The 16,574-nt window shown below is 45.9% G+C and overlaps 1 protein-coding gene across 2 annotated transcripts; it reads left to right on the forward strand.

Annotated features, from left to right (window-relative positions):
- The first annotated feature begins 2,018 nt into the window (after window positions 1-2,018).
- On the forward strand, window positions 2,019-5,323 carry LOC119349143. Of its 2 annotated transcripts, XM_037617154.1 has the most exons (4): window positions 2,020-2,146; window positions 2,228-2,509; window positions 2,634-2,737; window positions 4,876-5,323. In XM_037617154.1, the coding sequence occupies exons 2-4, from the start codon at window positions 2,373-2,375 to the stop codon at window positions 4,959-4,961; spliced, it is 327 nt and encodes a 108-aa protein (XP_037473051.1). In that variant the 5' UTR covers window positions 2,020-2,146; window positions 2,228-2,372; the 3' UTR covers window positions 4,962-5,323. The 2 variants fall into 2 exon arrangements, with proteins under 2 accessions (XP_037473052.1, XP_037473051.1); XM_037617155.1 differs by having other exon boundaries at window positions 2,019-2,538.
- The last annotated feature ends 11,251 nt before the right edge of the window (window positions 5,324-16,574 follow it).

The raw sequence follows: 16,574 nt of genomic DNA on the forward strand, positions 1-16,574 counted from the left end.
TATCATCCAAAGTAAGTCAGTTCCGGACAACCCTTTCGTACATTTCAATCATTCCTTCTCTCTCATATGGGGAATAATTTGAGGTGTCTTTTCCCCGCAGCAACGGGCGTGCCGTCCTTATCGTTCATTACCCGCAAGTCTCCCACGCCGTGTATTTTGACCCTTCCAGAGACTACGAGATAAAAGACTACACCCACATAATGAATATTCTAGATGATGCTCTCCAAGGCTTCAGCTTTAGAGGTGGCCACGTGCAGATCAGGAAACAAAGGAACAAGAAGATGGGCTTCGCGCAAAAAACTAACTTCTCCTGCATCCATGTCCCAAAACAAAGCAAGAAGGATGGATTCTACATCGTCCATCTCATGATTCAGTTCAACACGGATCACCGAAAGCTTCGCATGAGAAGCAGAAATGATGATCATATCCACAGGTGGCTAGAATCTCATGGAGAAGCGGATTATAAACTTAGATATGACTTCTTTCTCATCCAAAGTGACATTGCGACAATCATCATGAAAGAAGTCGTCGATGAGAAGGGGATGTTCCACCACGGCCCTATATCGCGAGCTGACGTCCGAACTCGCATAGGCATGCAGCGTCTAGACCTCACGCCGTTCAAGAAGCTAGGGTTCATCCTCGATGATATGGAAGGATGGAACTTCTAGTGATTTATGATGCCGATGATGATGATATGTGTCGGTTGAACTTGTATACTTTTTGTAGCGATGAAACTTTGTGATGTCCACGGTCCCTGCCGAACTTGCGTAACGCTACTTTGTTAGTTTGTGTAAGATGACCTGCCTACCTCTAGTTAATTAATTTGCATACTGTATGTTGCATCTAGTTGCTAACCCTTTCTTTTTCGGTGTTGCTCTAGTATATTTTGTTGCATATATATGATTGTACATCCTCTTCATGAACATGCATCTCTAACAGGTACCTAGTTTCTTGATGGCAAGATGGAATTGCTATGTCGTGTACAAAGGGAAGGTTCCGGGGGTGTACAACGAGTGGCATGAGTGTCAGGCGCAAGTGAATGGGTTCATGGGCGCCAGCCATAAAGGCTTCAAAAGCAAACAAGAAGGAGAAGCTAGTTACTTGAGGTTCACGCTAGCGCGAGAGAGGACTCGTAACCGCCACCTCATGTACTGCTTAGTTCCGCTCTCACTATGATGGCATTTCTATGTGCTAAAGATTTTCTATAAAGCCTGTTCAAATACAAAACAAATATGCCGGAAAAAAAACAAAAAACTACTTATATTAGCAGTAGCGAGTGTATAAAAGTTAGCAGCAGCGCCGCGATAGCAGTAGCACGTCACAGCAAAGCGCGCTAGAGCTACTAGCAGTAGCGAGCCTCCAGTTACCTCGCTGCTACTACACTTGTGTAGCAGTAGCGCCGGTGACCACGCGCTACTGCTATGTGTTAGCTGTAGCCCTTTATTAGTAGCGCCACACCCCGCGCTACTGATACACCTAAAACCCGCGCTGCGGCTAGCCTTTTCCCTAGAAGTGAAAGCACACCGCGCAGATCTCCGTTATATTCATGCATGCATGGGTTTCAAACATCAGGATCTCTTATTCAAATATTTGAATTCAACTTTCACTACTGGAATCAGGATCTTTGCCTTCAGCCAGCTCTTTGTCGTCTGCTAGCTGATGGCAAAGAAGGTCTTTGCCATCAGCTTACAGAAAGCTGACGGTAAAAAAAAGCGAACGACAAAGGGAGTGTTTGCCATCAGCCTGCTATTTGCCGTCAGCTAGCTGACGGCATAGATTTTTTGTCGTCTGCTAGCGGACGGCAAAGAGGATGGGTAGCCCACTAACGAGAACGATTTAACGGATATTATTTTTGCTGTCTGCTAGCAGACGGCAAAAAGACCGAAAGGGGATGGAAAAGAAAATAATCTAATGTGTCTAATGGCCGCCCCCGCCCCAGCAGTCAGCAAAGAATAAATGCAGCCATGGACACGGATCGATGACTTGGCACACACCCACCCACGACCCACATAGCCCCGGGCCCCACCCACGTTGCACACCCACGCCCAACCCACGCACACACACCCACGTTGGATCCCATCTCTCTCGTCTTCCTCGATCCCCTTTCTCCACCCCACGCCACCGCCAGATTCCGGCGATCCCCGCGGTTCCCCACCCCTAGCTCTCCTCCCCGAGGTCACCTCTCCCCGCTCACCATCTCCACTGACCGGTTTCTCTCCTTGCCGAGGAGAGCCACGCCCAGGCACTGGTGGTGGTGCGCCGCGAGGAGGCCCCAGCGGCGTCGAGCTGCTGTTGCTGCGAGCACAGCGACGTCGGCGTGGTCAGGATGGTCGCAGCCCTTCAAGATTCTCAATGGCGGCGTCTCGGCGCTCATGGCGGAGACGACGGCGAGTATCGGTGGGTACATGGCGTCGGGGTACCGGAGGGTGGCTGGCGTGCAGATCTACATCAACTACCTCAAGCCCGCCCGCCTGGGCGACCGCATTGAGGCCAAGGTGAACCCCATCCGGTACCTACCCCGACGCGTACTTGGACAAGGTACGTGTGCCGCCACCGCTACCACCGGCGGCGGCGTGTCCCCGAGTGACTCCGTGAGGTTCTGATTGGTTCGATGTCTGGGTTTTGGTGTGCAGGACCAGCTGCTGGACGCGGTGCATTGGATCCGGCAGGCGGTGGGGCTCGCCTGCGGCCTACTCTGGGGTGCCGTCCCCCTCGTTGGCACCTTTTGGATCGCCCTGTCAGTCCCTCCCTCCCTCCATCCTCAAAGCCCCAACCTTCTTCTTTCCCTTCAGACATAGGCATAGATTCAGGTTCATTGTTAACTGAATTCGTAAGCTCATCTCACACTGAATTTGGGACATCTTTGCCATCGTGTAGTATAGTACTATCAAGTCAGTCACACATGAATTAGTAGATGAGTCTAGCGATTCTGTTAACTGAATTATTTTAGAAACCCGCGTTGTTTTGCCTTTCATTAATCACCGCGACAGGTTAGAGGAGGTGAAGTGAGTGTTAGATTCGCTGCGAATTGGAGGTTCGTTAGCCTTGTCTCTGGGCACTCGTCACCAGCTCAGCAACAAGCATCGCAGTGGTTATGCGCTTTCTCTGGTATTAGATGTGACATGAGTTGTTCAATCAGCTCTTTGTTTGCTGTGGCCCCCATCCATATGAACTGCTCTTAGTTTCTCTGTGCTCATTATTAGTTCAATAAATTGGCAAGTGGTTGCTGATGTATGATTGACTGCTTTGTTCATCTTGCTAAAGTTACTTGGAAATATTGACATTCTCAAACCAAATATGAGGTGCCCTTTATTCAGTCCATGGGAGTATATGTAAGTTGATTGCTTCAAACCCAATCCGTGCTTGTTGTTTAGTGAATAAATATGTTGTTAGAAAATTGCAAACTTCGTAATATGAATAAATATTTTATGGTAAGTTGCGATGAAGATTAAAATTGTATTCGCCACAAAAAAGAAGATTAACATTTTATTACATACACTAATCTATCTAGCACCAATGTCACACAGTCAATTTCCTTTATCCTTAGCATTTTTATGACATACCTTCTTCTATTTAGAATCTTTGGTTGCAATCAGTTCTTTTTTCCGCAAAAAATGAAATCAGTTTCTTTTACTTTTAGCATATGTACTTAACAACTGAGGTGTCAGTGAAAAAGTAAATTTATTTTTATTCAGTATTTGGTGGATCCTCTGTTTTTATAGGTTTCGACATTGCTGCCTCCATATAGCTTTTTGCTGATATACGTTGATGGTTTCATGTGTTGCTCCTAGTCCGAATGTTAGTTTTTTTACTGGACCTTCCTTTTTGGTTGGATATTGGTTATATACGTGACTGATTCATAATCCAGCTGAACTTTCTTTTCATGTACATGATGGAGTTTGCATCCATATATTATTGTACGTGTCGAATGATAGACTTGTACATTTAATTATGGTGCATATCTTCGAATATACTCCCATTATGCATGTTTTGTAGACTTATTTTAATATTATTGTTGTTATTACGTGTGTAGTGCCGTGGAGATGAAATAACATGCTTGTGTACTAATTGACTATACGCTAGCCTGGCTTGCCATTGGAAGGTGGCGTATGGACTATGGACTCCTTTTTCTTAAGCTGGCCATGTGATTCCTTTTGCCTATAAGCTGGCTGTGCCGTTGGCTATGTGCACTCTGTATGCCTTTACGCCGCCATCAAGTTGAGATCAACGAATCACTGCCGTTCATTTATCATAACTTTGTAATTTTGAATCTCCTCCGTTCGTTTTCTATCATTTTAATAATATAATATATTTGATTTTGGTAGTACCGTTGAATTTGGTTGCTGCTATTCATTTATGTATGTGAAGGAATTGGATAATGTGCTCTTTTTTTGTTTGCAAAATGAAGGATGCTGCGTCCAGGTAGTGGGAATAGTTAGTCCTTGCTATCAATAGTAGTAGCATTATTCACTGTGGAGTGTGATGGAATTTGATGATCATCTACTTTTGCCTATCATCTACTCCTGATGTTTTCCCTAAAAGTGACACGTGATCTTCCTTTGTTTTTCTTTAGCTGATAGTATGATAACTGCTTGCTTGGCAGAAGTTATAGTTGTGATGTTTCTTAGATAAATAAAGAAACTGAGATTTAGTTCGATTTGGAGCGCCTCTTGTTGTACCACAGTTCCTTCTCTTAGAGTTGTATTTGTACTGCAGGTTTTGGATTGGGAGGGGAAAATGCTCTTCTTTCAGTCTCTGTTGATGTCAAACCCATCCATGCAAAATCTTTACTTAGTAGAATTAATCTAGATGAATATATATGCCTTGCAGTTTTATCGTGCATGCCATTCAACTAACTTGCTATTGTCCATGCAGACGGAGTAGGAGGACGAGCAGCAGCAGCAAATCAGTCTGATGATGACAGGGTGCGGGAGGCAATGGTGATCATGCTGATGGCATGAAGAAGGCTGATGACCACAACCTGGACCTGTTGCCATTTCGAGTGGTAAACATAGGCGGCGTGGAGACAACTACCTGGACCACCCACCTCCCTTGCATTTTTAATTTTGGTTGTGGTGGTTGCATCACCGGCACGGTCGCAAATCAGTATGTAGTGTGCTTGTGGTGTTGGGTCTGGACTGCAGTGTCCATCCAGTAGGTTAGGTGCTGTTGCTGCTAGATCCCATGATGCTCACCTAAGTTTTGTGTTATGTGGAGGCCAACCTTTGTGATCTTATTTGTCGACACTTGTGTGATCGTGTCTTACTTTGTGATACAGGTCGTATGATATATATGTTTTTATGGATGATCTTGTCTTATTTTCCTGTGGTGTGTGTTGATATTTGTGATATATGCATGCGCTATACATATGAATATGAATTGTTGAACATACTGTAAATCAATGACAGAGATGGCAAAGAAGGAGATTTGCCATTTGTGCATCTGGACACTTTGGACACTTTGCCATCTGCTGGCAGACAGCAAAGAAGCAAAAACTTTGCCATCTGTTGGCAGACGGCAAAGACCTTTGCTTCTTTGCCATCAGCCGCAGATGGCAAAGGCCTGCCGTTAGCCACCTAATGGACTAAGAGCGAAAATTTTGTCGTCTGCTTTCTTTGCCGTCCGTTGCTGATAGCAAAGGCTCCTTTGCCGTCAGCTGCCAAAAGCAGATGGCAAAGTAGCTCTTTGCCGGATCTTACGTTGCCGGAGCCTGTTGCCGTCCGCCATTCATGCCTTTCCTGTCCGCCGTGGCAGACGGCAAAGTAGTCGATTCCTGTAGTGATTACATTGATTATGACCTCTTTATAATTGTACCACTAACTTTCTCTCGTGCATGCATGTACACACACTACCAGTCGGCATTATCTATTGCACGCATGCAATCTTTTTCTTCAAGTCGGTCTCCCATGAAGGCACACACCCACACACATCCCTCTTTCCCTCATACCGAGCATTCTTTATCTCTCACGCGTGCATGCGCAACGATCGATGTTCCTCTATGCATGTGTGTATATAGCTAGGTCTTTCATAGTTTTCCACACAAACTGATCAATCGATATATCCAGTGAGGTCTCACCCTCTTTCCCATGTCCACATCGATCAATCTATACATCTCCCACGTCCACATCGATCAATCTATACCTCTCTATATAGGATTAACATAAATAGCTAATACACCCACATTAATTATATATCCAACGTCCCCCTCTCATCATCCATGCCTTTCGCTTCATCTCTCAGATGCGTGCACAATGGCGAAGACAGGGGGCAGTAAGGGCCCTGCCCCCCCCCCCACCCTTAACATCACTATATATCGAGGCTAATATGAATGTGATCATTAGACAATTGCTGCTAAAAAAGGTTTAATTTCATGAATTGACCCTCCTCGTAAAGGATTAGCAATGCTAGGCCCCCTAGCTCATTTATTTTTCATGGCTCTGCCACTGCGTGCAACAGCGCACGTGTTCGCCCCCTCTCTCTAAATATCAATCTCGCACTTGTGCATTCCTTCATAGTCTCCCTCCACTCGGCCCCTCGCACCATCTTCTAGCCCCCCACCAGATTTTGCTACATGTACAATCTAGTAGACTCCATGGTTGAACTTAAGCATAATGCACGAACCTCAAAACAACAGTGGTTCTCTTTTGTTCTAGAATGTTCCGTATCATAACCGCCCAAACTTTTTTTCTAGTTCAATTGCCATTATTTGTTTTCACTTTATGCTTTACAATGCGCAATTCCATGAATCATAAAATAGATTAAGGGCTTATTTGATTCAAAGGATTCTCAAAGGAATTTTGGAGGACTCTCATCATTAGGAATTTTTCCTATCTTGGTTGTTTGATTCGTAGGATTGTAAACCATAGGAATTTTTCCATATGATTCATTTGCACTAGATTTCATAGGAAACATCCCATCCACTCAAACCTCTTTGAAAGAATTCTGTGTTTTTTCTATGCACAATCAAACACTCGTACAATCCTGTAGGATTCAATACGACATTCCACTATAATCCCATGTTTTTCCTATTCACACGTTCTTAGCTTTTTTATAAAAACTAATTTGATTTTGAATGAGATGAACTATAAGAATTAAATGAAGGGCTACATCACGCATATATGACTAAGAGCTTACATGCTATAGTGTGGTATTTATTCATAATTTGGTTGCAAAATCTGATGCGTGCAATGCACGTGTAAATTACTAGTACTTCGAGTATGTGCAAAACACGTAAATTAGAATACCAATGGCACGCTACACAGTGTCTCTCTTACAGTTCATGAAGCCACGTGGCACATGTGGAGGCGTTGTCGCGACCTCCTTGCGTGGATTGATCACAGTGACGTGCTGCTGGTTCTAGAAGAATGTACTCATCCTCCCTGAGCCATACTGGCGGTACATGCACGAAGCGAAGATGTGCATGCACGCCACGCACGCACTCATTCCCTCGCACGCACACGCGGGTACACGAGCGGACGCAATTTTGTACCAAGATCCATCCCATGTGATAATTTGACGCGTGTAAAGTCGTTCACTTCATTGATGGTCAATTAATACAGCGCATGCAAATTGAGTGGACGTGAGGGCGGAAGAAAGACATTATTACTCCACTGCACGCATGCGAGTAGTTAAATCGTGGGTTGCTAGTAGTACTTCCATTGGTCTCCTTCGTATTTTGTGCCAACTTTTGACAGTAACATAATATTTACGCATTTGAGCAGTGTAGTACTTGAAATTTATGTTCCCTAAACTCATCGGGAGCCGTTTCGGCCCTCGAAACCAAAACCATCAATTAATCTTTACCTTGTTCCCATCACATTCAAAAGCCTGCTCACAGTTACTAGTACGTACCAAACCTGAATGTGTTCCCACTATGCAGGTATTAGTACTACTAGTGCTAGTACTTAGGTTATAAAAAGGGGAACTACCTAACCGAAAATTACTCTACCTTTCCTCCTCATAAGTGCTCCTTCTTCGTCCATTGTTGCCATGGCCGGTGAGTAGAGCTCTAGGTCGAGAACTACTCGTAACAAGGGAGCGGCGACCAAGGCTGCAGAAAAAAAAGAGAGGGCTCCCCGCCACACAGAGACCTCAAAAGATCTCCCACGGGCAGGCGATGGCTCCCAGGAGCGCCCTAGCCGTGAAGGCGAACATGCCAAGACAGCGGAGCTAGAGTCGTTATCCCGCGACGGCATGCCCGATCAGCTCAAGAAGCACCTCAATAAGCAGAAGGAGTGCATCCAAGGCTTGATGGAGTTGCTGACGGAGAGCCTCGACGACATGCCCGCTGAGCTCAGTCAGCAGGGGGAGTTGACCGCCGGCTTGGTGATGCTGCTGAAGAAGAGCATTGCCTCGGAGAAGAAGGCGACTGGCAAAATCATGCGACTTCAGGAGGACAAGGCGAAGCTCTGCCTCGAGATCGACCTGTTGAAGGAGAAGAACGATGGCTGGAAGAAGCTGCATGAGAATAGTAGTTCCTCGATGAAGATGCTGCAGGCCCTCGTCATGGAACAAGAGGAGGAGTTGGTGAAGCTCCGCATCGAGCACCCGACTGCTGTCAAGGTACGTAATGTGGCCGTGGAACAGATGATGAAGGCTCACGTCGAGAAATCCCGCGTCATGGACAGAATGAAGAAGATGGCGGAGGAGACACGCAAGGAGATGGAGGTCGTGGAGGCGATGAAGAAGCAGTTACGAATCCACGGCGAATTAGATCATTTGGGGTGATAATCTTCCTTCTTCTTTTGCTGCTGTGTTTCATCTTTTGCTTCGGGTGTTTCGTCGCACGTGTCATGTTCTCTACGAGGCATGAATAGAACAATGGTTTTTTGTTTTTTGAGGGAATGAATCAATGTTGGGGATATCGCTTATCGGGAACTTATCGTCGACCCAAGATAAGGGGTAAATCGGCCAGTTTATCAGCATATCGGTCGATTTGTCGCCATATCGGCTAATTTATCGGCCGATTTATCTTATCGGTCAGATAACGGTAAGCGATAAATCGACTGATTTATCGGAATATCGGAAGATATCTTGAACAGTGGAATGAATAGAACAATGCTAACAATGAGATGACTAGCAAATTAGATCATTTTTTATCATCGTATGGCACTGGGCTGCCGTGTTTCGTGCTCCTCCGTCGCAGTACTACTCCAGTGGAAAACTTGAGTATACCGCACGGTTCTTTGCTCCTCCTCGATCAGGTCGTCGGCGCATTTATACGAGCAGTCAAATCACAAGGCCCCGCCTTCCAATAGTAATGAGCCATCAAATCACAAAGGCCCTCGCCTCTCGTGAAACCGACGAAGCTAGACAGCCCCGCCCTCTAGCGTTTTAAAAATGTATACTTTTGTACAACAGTAGTATTGACGGATTGCGCCATGGAGCAAAACTTGAAATTAAAAAAAAGGTGGTACATATAGAGAGCGCTCGTCGCCAAATTATGCATATAGTACTATTAAAAAGGCTAGTCACAATAATGGTGTCCAGCACAACCCACCCCTCAAATAAAACTAAGCACCCTGGAATTCTTTAACAAAACTAAGCACCCTGAAATTCTCTAACAACTAAACTGCTGGCTATATGATGTTGGCCATATATATTGTACGTATATAATGTGAATAAACGAGTGGTAGTACTATACCAACTAAAAGATGAAATGTAAGAAATACTAGTATGTACTTACTGAAGAGTTAAAGTAACAAGAAGAAACATAACATAGTTCTGCTGGGGGCTCAGCACAACACACCCCTCAAATTAAATTAAGCACACCTGAAATTAAACTTTGCAACTATTCTGGTAGACACTGCATTAGAACCACCATGAGAAACGACACTGCCACCTTACTCGGAGTCCTCATCCACGTCCTCGACTTCGTCCTTGTCCCTCTTCCTCTTGGCCGATACTTCTTTGCTTGAACCGCCAACTTGGCTGTTGCTCTTCATCCAACCCTTGTAGATATTGAAACAAAGGTAGCCATCCATTGCAGCGTACTGGATGTGGTCTATATCTAGTACATTCCGCTGCCATGCATGACGATGAAACGTGTGTGGAGGTTTCTCCAGTTTACCGTATGAAGGATGAACCATGGCTCCTGCCAGGGTCAGCATTGAAGGCTGATGAGAGGACACCAGCCGATTCTTTAGGAGGTCGAAGGTGTTGCCTACAACGAGGCCTATCCGACGCAGGACTCTTTGTCATTACCAAAGTCTACAGTAAAGAATTTGACTGGGTTTCTCTCGAGGAAGTTCTTAAAATCCTGGCCCTCAACGTCGGCATGGCATATGTGGTAGACCAAGCATAAGTCATGCACGCAAATCTGGATCACGGCGACTGTGGTGTACTCAACATCTAGCCTGGCGACCCACTCATCATGTGAGTCTTCGAACATGCGTCTGAAGTGAGAAAGGCATCCTTTCACCGTCGCGGAAGAATGGGTGTAGATGACGTCGAACTCATCGCCGGTGATGGTTCTAACCTTGTACTCACCGTCGATTGGGGAGATTTGGGATGCCATGGATTTAGGAGGAGGGTTAGGATTAGTGGAACTGCCATAATGTGAATGGATGGGACGACTAGGAGCGAACAGCCATAGTATTAAAGGACGTGCGGGGACGAGTAGGAGCGAACTACCAGCGTGCAAATGGCAGGGTAGTGGCTTTCCATTCTCCCATGATACGGGCTTCCGAGATCCCTTGGATCGGAGATCGAACGGTTGCATGGCGTGATTCTAGACCAATGGGCGAATATCCTATCCTGGAGGGTTATTCTGCAAATTTTCAGCAACTTAGCATGCGACCGTTTGATCTCAGATCCAAGGGCTGCCAGCAGCCCGTATCATGGTTGCGCTTACCACGACCATCGCGTCGCTCGCGCGGTCGCGCCCTTGGAGATTTAACACGGTGCGTTAGGCTATCTGATGTTGGCATGTCATACATAGTCATCACTTAGTCACTCATACTACAACAAGGTTGGCTATAAGGTTGGCTATAAGTGTATTTTTTTACTCCTCTCTATCTCTTTCTTCGTACTCCCTCCATCCCATAATATAAGAACGTTTTTGACACTAGTGTAGTGCCAAAAATGTTCTTATATTATGGGACACAGGGAATACTAGTATTTATTGCATTTGCCAAGGAGTGACCTCTTCCAATGAAATGGTGTTGCTAAGTTTGCTTCATTTAATTAGCTATAGACTCAAAATTATCTTTTCACCTAGGTACACGCGCTTAGCACCGTTTCTTCCTTGGGTCACCAAATTAGTCTCTCTCTTCTTGATTAACTTGCCACATTAGACTTTATGCCTATGTGGCAAGCTTAAGCACCTGTAGGAGCAAGTAAGGTGCTCGTCCGTTGCACGGAAAAGTGAAATGCATTGATTGGGGTGTTGTTTATTTTGACAAAGGATGTGGGGGTCATCTCATGTGCATTCGGGTCGACGTGTCAAGCACCAAATAACAGTGCAGAACAGCAGGTGGAACGGACCCCACTCGTACCGGCCCAGTGTTAGTAATGAGCAATGAGACGTCAAATCACAATGCCGCACCTTCCCAGACGGACGAAGCAACCATTATTTCACAGTACGGTGCGACAGCATCTCAAACCACGTACTAGTATTGCTTCTACCTCAAGATGGACACGCACATCGCCTTGGTACATCCTGACACGTGGGACCGCATGACAGGCCATGCTCCCCCGCCGATCGCTGGGTCACCTCATTTTTACTATACTTCCTCCGGATCGGTTTACTACATGGCATGCACGTCGTTCTAGGTTGAGAATTTAACTGGCTATATATATGTGTGATGAATAGTACACTAGCCTTTTAAAAAATGTATACTTTTGTACAGTAGTACTCCACTATCGATGGATTGCGCCATGGAGCAAAAATTAGAATTTTTTAAAAAAGGTGGTACATATAGAGAGCGCTCGTTGCCAAATTATGCATATAGTACTATTAAAAAAGCTAGTACGTGCTTAATTGGGGTGCTAAATTCTATTAAAGAAATACTAGTACTAGTATGTTCATACTGAAGAGTTAAAGTAACGAGAAGAAACATAACATAGTTCTGCTGGGGGCTCAACACAACACACCCCTCAAATTAAACTAAGCACACCTGAAATTAAACTATGCAACTAATTCGATAGACACTACATTATAAGTTTAGAACCGCCATGAGCAACAAAACTGCCACCTTGCCCAGAGTCCTCGTCCACGTCCTCGACTTCGTCCTTGTCCCTCTTCCTCTTGGCCGATACTTCTTTGCTTGAACCACCAACTTGGCTGTTGCTCTTCATCCAACCCTTGTAGATATTGAAACAAAGGTAGCCATCCATTGCAGCATAGTGGATGTGGTCTATATCTAGTACATTCCGCTACCATGCATGACGATGAAACGTGTAATGAGGTTTGTCCAGTTTGCGGTATGAAGGATGAACCATGGCTCCTGCCAGGGTCAGCATTGAGGGCTGACGAGAGGGCACCAGTCGATTCTTCTGGAGGTCGAAGGGGTTGCCTACAATGAGGCCTATCCGACGCATGACTTCTTTGTCATTCTTAAAGTCTACAGTAAAAATTTGACTGTTTTGTCCTCGAGGAAGGTCTTAAAATCCTGGCACTCAACATCGGCATGGCATATGTGGTAGACCAAGCAAATGTTATGTACGCAAACCTGGATCATGGCGGGCTTCTTCCTCTCTTTGTCCTTTAGATCCTTCTCTCGTCCCACGACTGTGGTGTACTCAACATCTAGCCCAGCGACCCACTCATCATGTGAGTTTCCGAACATGCGTCTGAAGCGAGAAAGGCATCCTTTCACCGTCGCGGAAGTACGGGTGTAGATGACGTCGAACTCATCGCCGGTGATGGTTCTAACCTGGTACTCACCGCCGATCGGGGAGATTTGGGACGCCATGGATTTGGGAGGAGGGTTAGGATTAGTGGAACTACCATAATGTGAATGGACGGGACGACTAGGAGCGAACCACCGTAGTATTAAAGGATGTGCGATAAAGAGTAGGAGCGAACTGCCAGCGTGCGAACGGCAGGGTAGTGGCTTTCCATTCTCCCATGATACGGGCTTCCGAGAGCCCTTGGATCTGAGATCGAACGGTTGCATGGCGTGATTCTAGACCTATGGGTGAATATCCTATCCTGGAGGGTTATTCTTAAAATTTTCAGCAACTTAGCATGCGACCGTTTGATCTCAGATCCAAGGGCTGCCAGCAGCCCGTATCATGGTCGCACCTATCACAAACGTCGCGTCGCTCGCGTGCTTGCGCCCTTGGAGATTTAACACGATGCGTTAGGCTATCTGATGTTGGCATGTCATACATAGTCATCACTTAGTCACTCATACTACAACAAGGTTGCCTATAAGTGTGTATTTTTTACTCGTCTCTATCTCTTTCTTCGTACTCGCTCCGTCCCATAATATAAGAACGTTTTTGACACTACCTAGTGTAGTGTCAAAAACGTTCTTATATAATGGGACACAGGGAGTACTAGTAGTTATTGCATTTGCCAAGGAGTGACCTCTTCCAATGAAATGGTGTTGCTAAGTTTGCTTCATTTAATTAGCTATAGACTCAAAATTGTCTTTTCACCTAGGTACACGCGCTTAGCACCGTTTCTTCCTTGGGTCACCAAACTAGTCTCTCTCTTCTTGATTAACTTGCCACATCAGACTTTATGCCTATGTGGCAAGCTTAAGCACCTGTAGGAGCAAGTAAGTACAATAGTGCATTTTACTTGGCATTTTTGCATATGTGGAGGAAAGAGAGGCAAGGAAAAAGTGGAGAAGTGGGCTCTCATGCAAGAGCCAGCCTCTACTACTACATGGTGGAGCATTGGGAGAGGCACCTGTATGGAGGTGGTCAGGAATCGGGAGACTCACGCCGGTCGTAGCGTCGCAGTTAAAATGATAATGGCAGGTCAAATCACGGGGCCCCACCTGTCCAGCAGTAACTCGCTGTCAAATCACACAGCCCTACATTTGCAGGAGCCTACTCCCTCGTCTTCTCGCGTCTCTGTCGAACCGACTAGGCAGAACTGTCCCGCCACCTACCGGGCAGGAAAAAGCCCCGCCCTCGACTTTTAAATAGTATACAGTATACTAATTTTGTATCCATTGATTGCGCCCGCGCCATGGAGCAAAGCGTCTAGAAAACGGCCGTACACATGTACGGAGTATACAGCACGCACGTCGCGTTCGCGTCGCACCCCAGACGGTCGGTCGGTCTGGCACGCTGCTCTCCGAATGGAACGTGCGTCATATTGCGTTCGCACACACATGTGGGACGGCAATTGAGAACCGACCATAGGCACACTCCCCAGCCCCGCAAGTCAGGTGACTTAATAGAAGAGGGAGACAAGCGATAGTACTTGAGAAGTGTTGTACTACGTTGGTGCCTGGACGATCCCTGCAAGACACGGAAGATCAGTTCGTCCATGCATGTGACCAGACTCCAGCAGACACGCCTGGATTGGCTATCGTCTACATATCGTGCAGGCTGTGTTGTACATGGCTGTAGTTGTGGTGAGAAATCTAAGAAAAGGTTTCTTGTCATCTAACAAAATTATGTGTCATGTGCTTCGGATCACTGCGAGGGTTAAACAGCGACAACTGAGTTGGGCTAGTCATTGGGGGCACATGCACGAATAGTGACTACTCGGCTGCCATCTAGGTCAAGCCGGCTATGTTAATTAGACATCTATCGACGGACCCCTTTTCTATGAGTTTATCTTTAATTTGAACTTTGTTCCTTGTCTAGTTTGTCCGTCGGGATTCATGTTGTCTCCTTTGGGCAGTGAGGTTATGATTTCTTGTCATGTGGCATTTTTTCGTGTTATATGTTATAATCCGGTGCTTCAGATCAAAATGACGACAACTATGCCTCCGGGCCACGTGCATGAAGACTTCTCGATAGTCATTGACGAGGTCAAGCCGGCTCCGGTAGACAAAAGAAAACTAAGTACTACTCCACTATACCGTCAGGAGCCTCCGCGCTTGCTTGCTAGTGTTGCTCTCTTCACACCGTCTCGGCCTCTCCAGATCTAAACACGAAAGCGGTGGCCACACTCTCTCTCTCTGCTCACCGCTGGTCACAAATCCAGCCGGATCCTCTCCGCCGGGGAAGGTGAGAAGGTGCAACGTTCACGCGGTCGTCCTCGGCGACGGCTCATACCCACTGCTGGGGCGTCCCGATCAGCCTGCCTTGCCGTTCTCTCCCAAGCACCACTGGCGAGTGAGGGCCTTCGACCTCTTCTTCCTCGCTGCCGTAGTGTGGGCAGATCCGGCCTCCCGCCGCCCACCTAGCGACATCCCGGTGACCATCCGGTATAACTTCCTTCGAAACCGGCCTTGCTCTACTTCCCGAGCTCCTGACGTCGCTACATTTGTAACTTTTACTATTTCTCAGGCCCCCTCGTAGATAGGATCGATCGGCTGTTCGAAAACCACCTAATTTTTTTACATTTAAGAGGTAAAACTAGTTCATGCACTCGAATCTAGTACTACTTGGTTCAAACAAGGAAGAAAGGGGGTGGGTGTGGGGGAGGATTTGTTACCAGAATCTAGGACTTGGTCGAAAGAGGAAATAATGGGGGCGAAAAGTAGCAGAGACTGGCTATCCAATTGGTCTCTAGGTCTAATAGGGAAATAAAGGGTAACGCAGTACAAACTCAATATAAACCCGATCTATTTGTTGGAAAAGGAAAGAAAGTGGGGACTCAGGGACAAGTCAACAGAGTAAGTCCAGCACTACATTTGCTAGCCTCACACAGTATAAGGTGGCTATACCGAACAAAAATGGGACCAACCCAGATATCCTGTTCTGATGTTTGTTGCCCCGAGCCACTCTTATGTAATGCCACTGGTAAAATGTTGCAGTCGCACTGTTAAAAGTAAGGACACGTTAAACCAATGTTGTTTTCAATGTAATGCCTCCAGTAATATGAATCAATGGCACTTCTTTACATGTCCTGCTAAAATTTCCCATTAAGATAAGTTGGTTCTTTTCGTTAGAAATGCAACTTTCCTGGTCCGCCTACTCTCCCGTGCCCAAAGTAATGTCGTATTTAACGGTTGTCATAGTTAATCCTGATGCCCACACTAATATCTAGCAATGCCACTGCTTTAGAAATTGCTACTGTCCTTGTAGGATTTCCATTCAGATAAGGAACATGCTTCTTTTCATTTGATGCATGTTACATCACTTTTTACTTGTTAGTCACCCTCCTTTCCACCTTTTTTGTGCAAACAGAGATATACATTTCACGCTCGATCTAAGTTGAACTGCACAAATGATATCCAAATTATAGTTGAGCATTCCAGGAGCATCACAACCAACATTGATGTTGCTCAATTTTATTGCAACTAATGAAGAAGAAGCTCTGTGGGTTTCGTTTTCTGATGGAAATGGAACCGAGGCTGGAGCCCTTTTCTTAAAAAAATTGAAGAAGAAGCTGCTAGCTCACGGGACATTGCTTCATTTTAGGTGAACTGCACCAAAAGGTCCCATGAATTGAATCATCCATGTTGGTGACTGAAAGAGCTAGCTTCAGCATCCCAGTC

Source organism: Triticum dicoccoides, chromosome 1B, assembly GCF_002162155.2.
Source record: "Triticum dicoccoides isolate Atlit2015 ecotype Zavitan chromosome 1B, WEW_v2.0, whole genome shotgun sequence".
NCBI lineage: Eukaryota > Viridiplantae > Streptophyta > Magnoliopsida > Poales > Poaceae > Triticum > Triticum dicoccoides.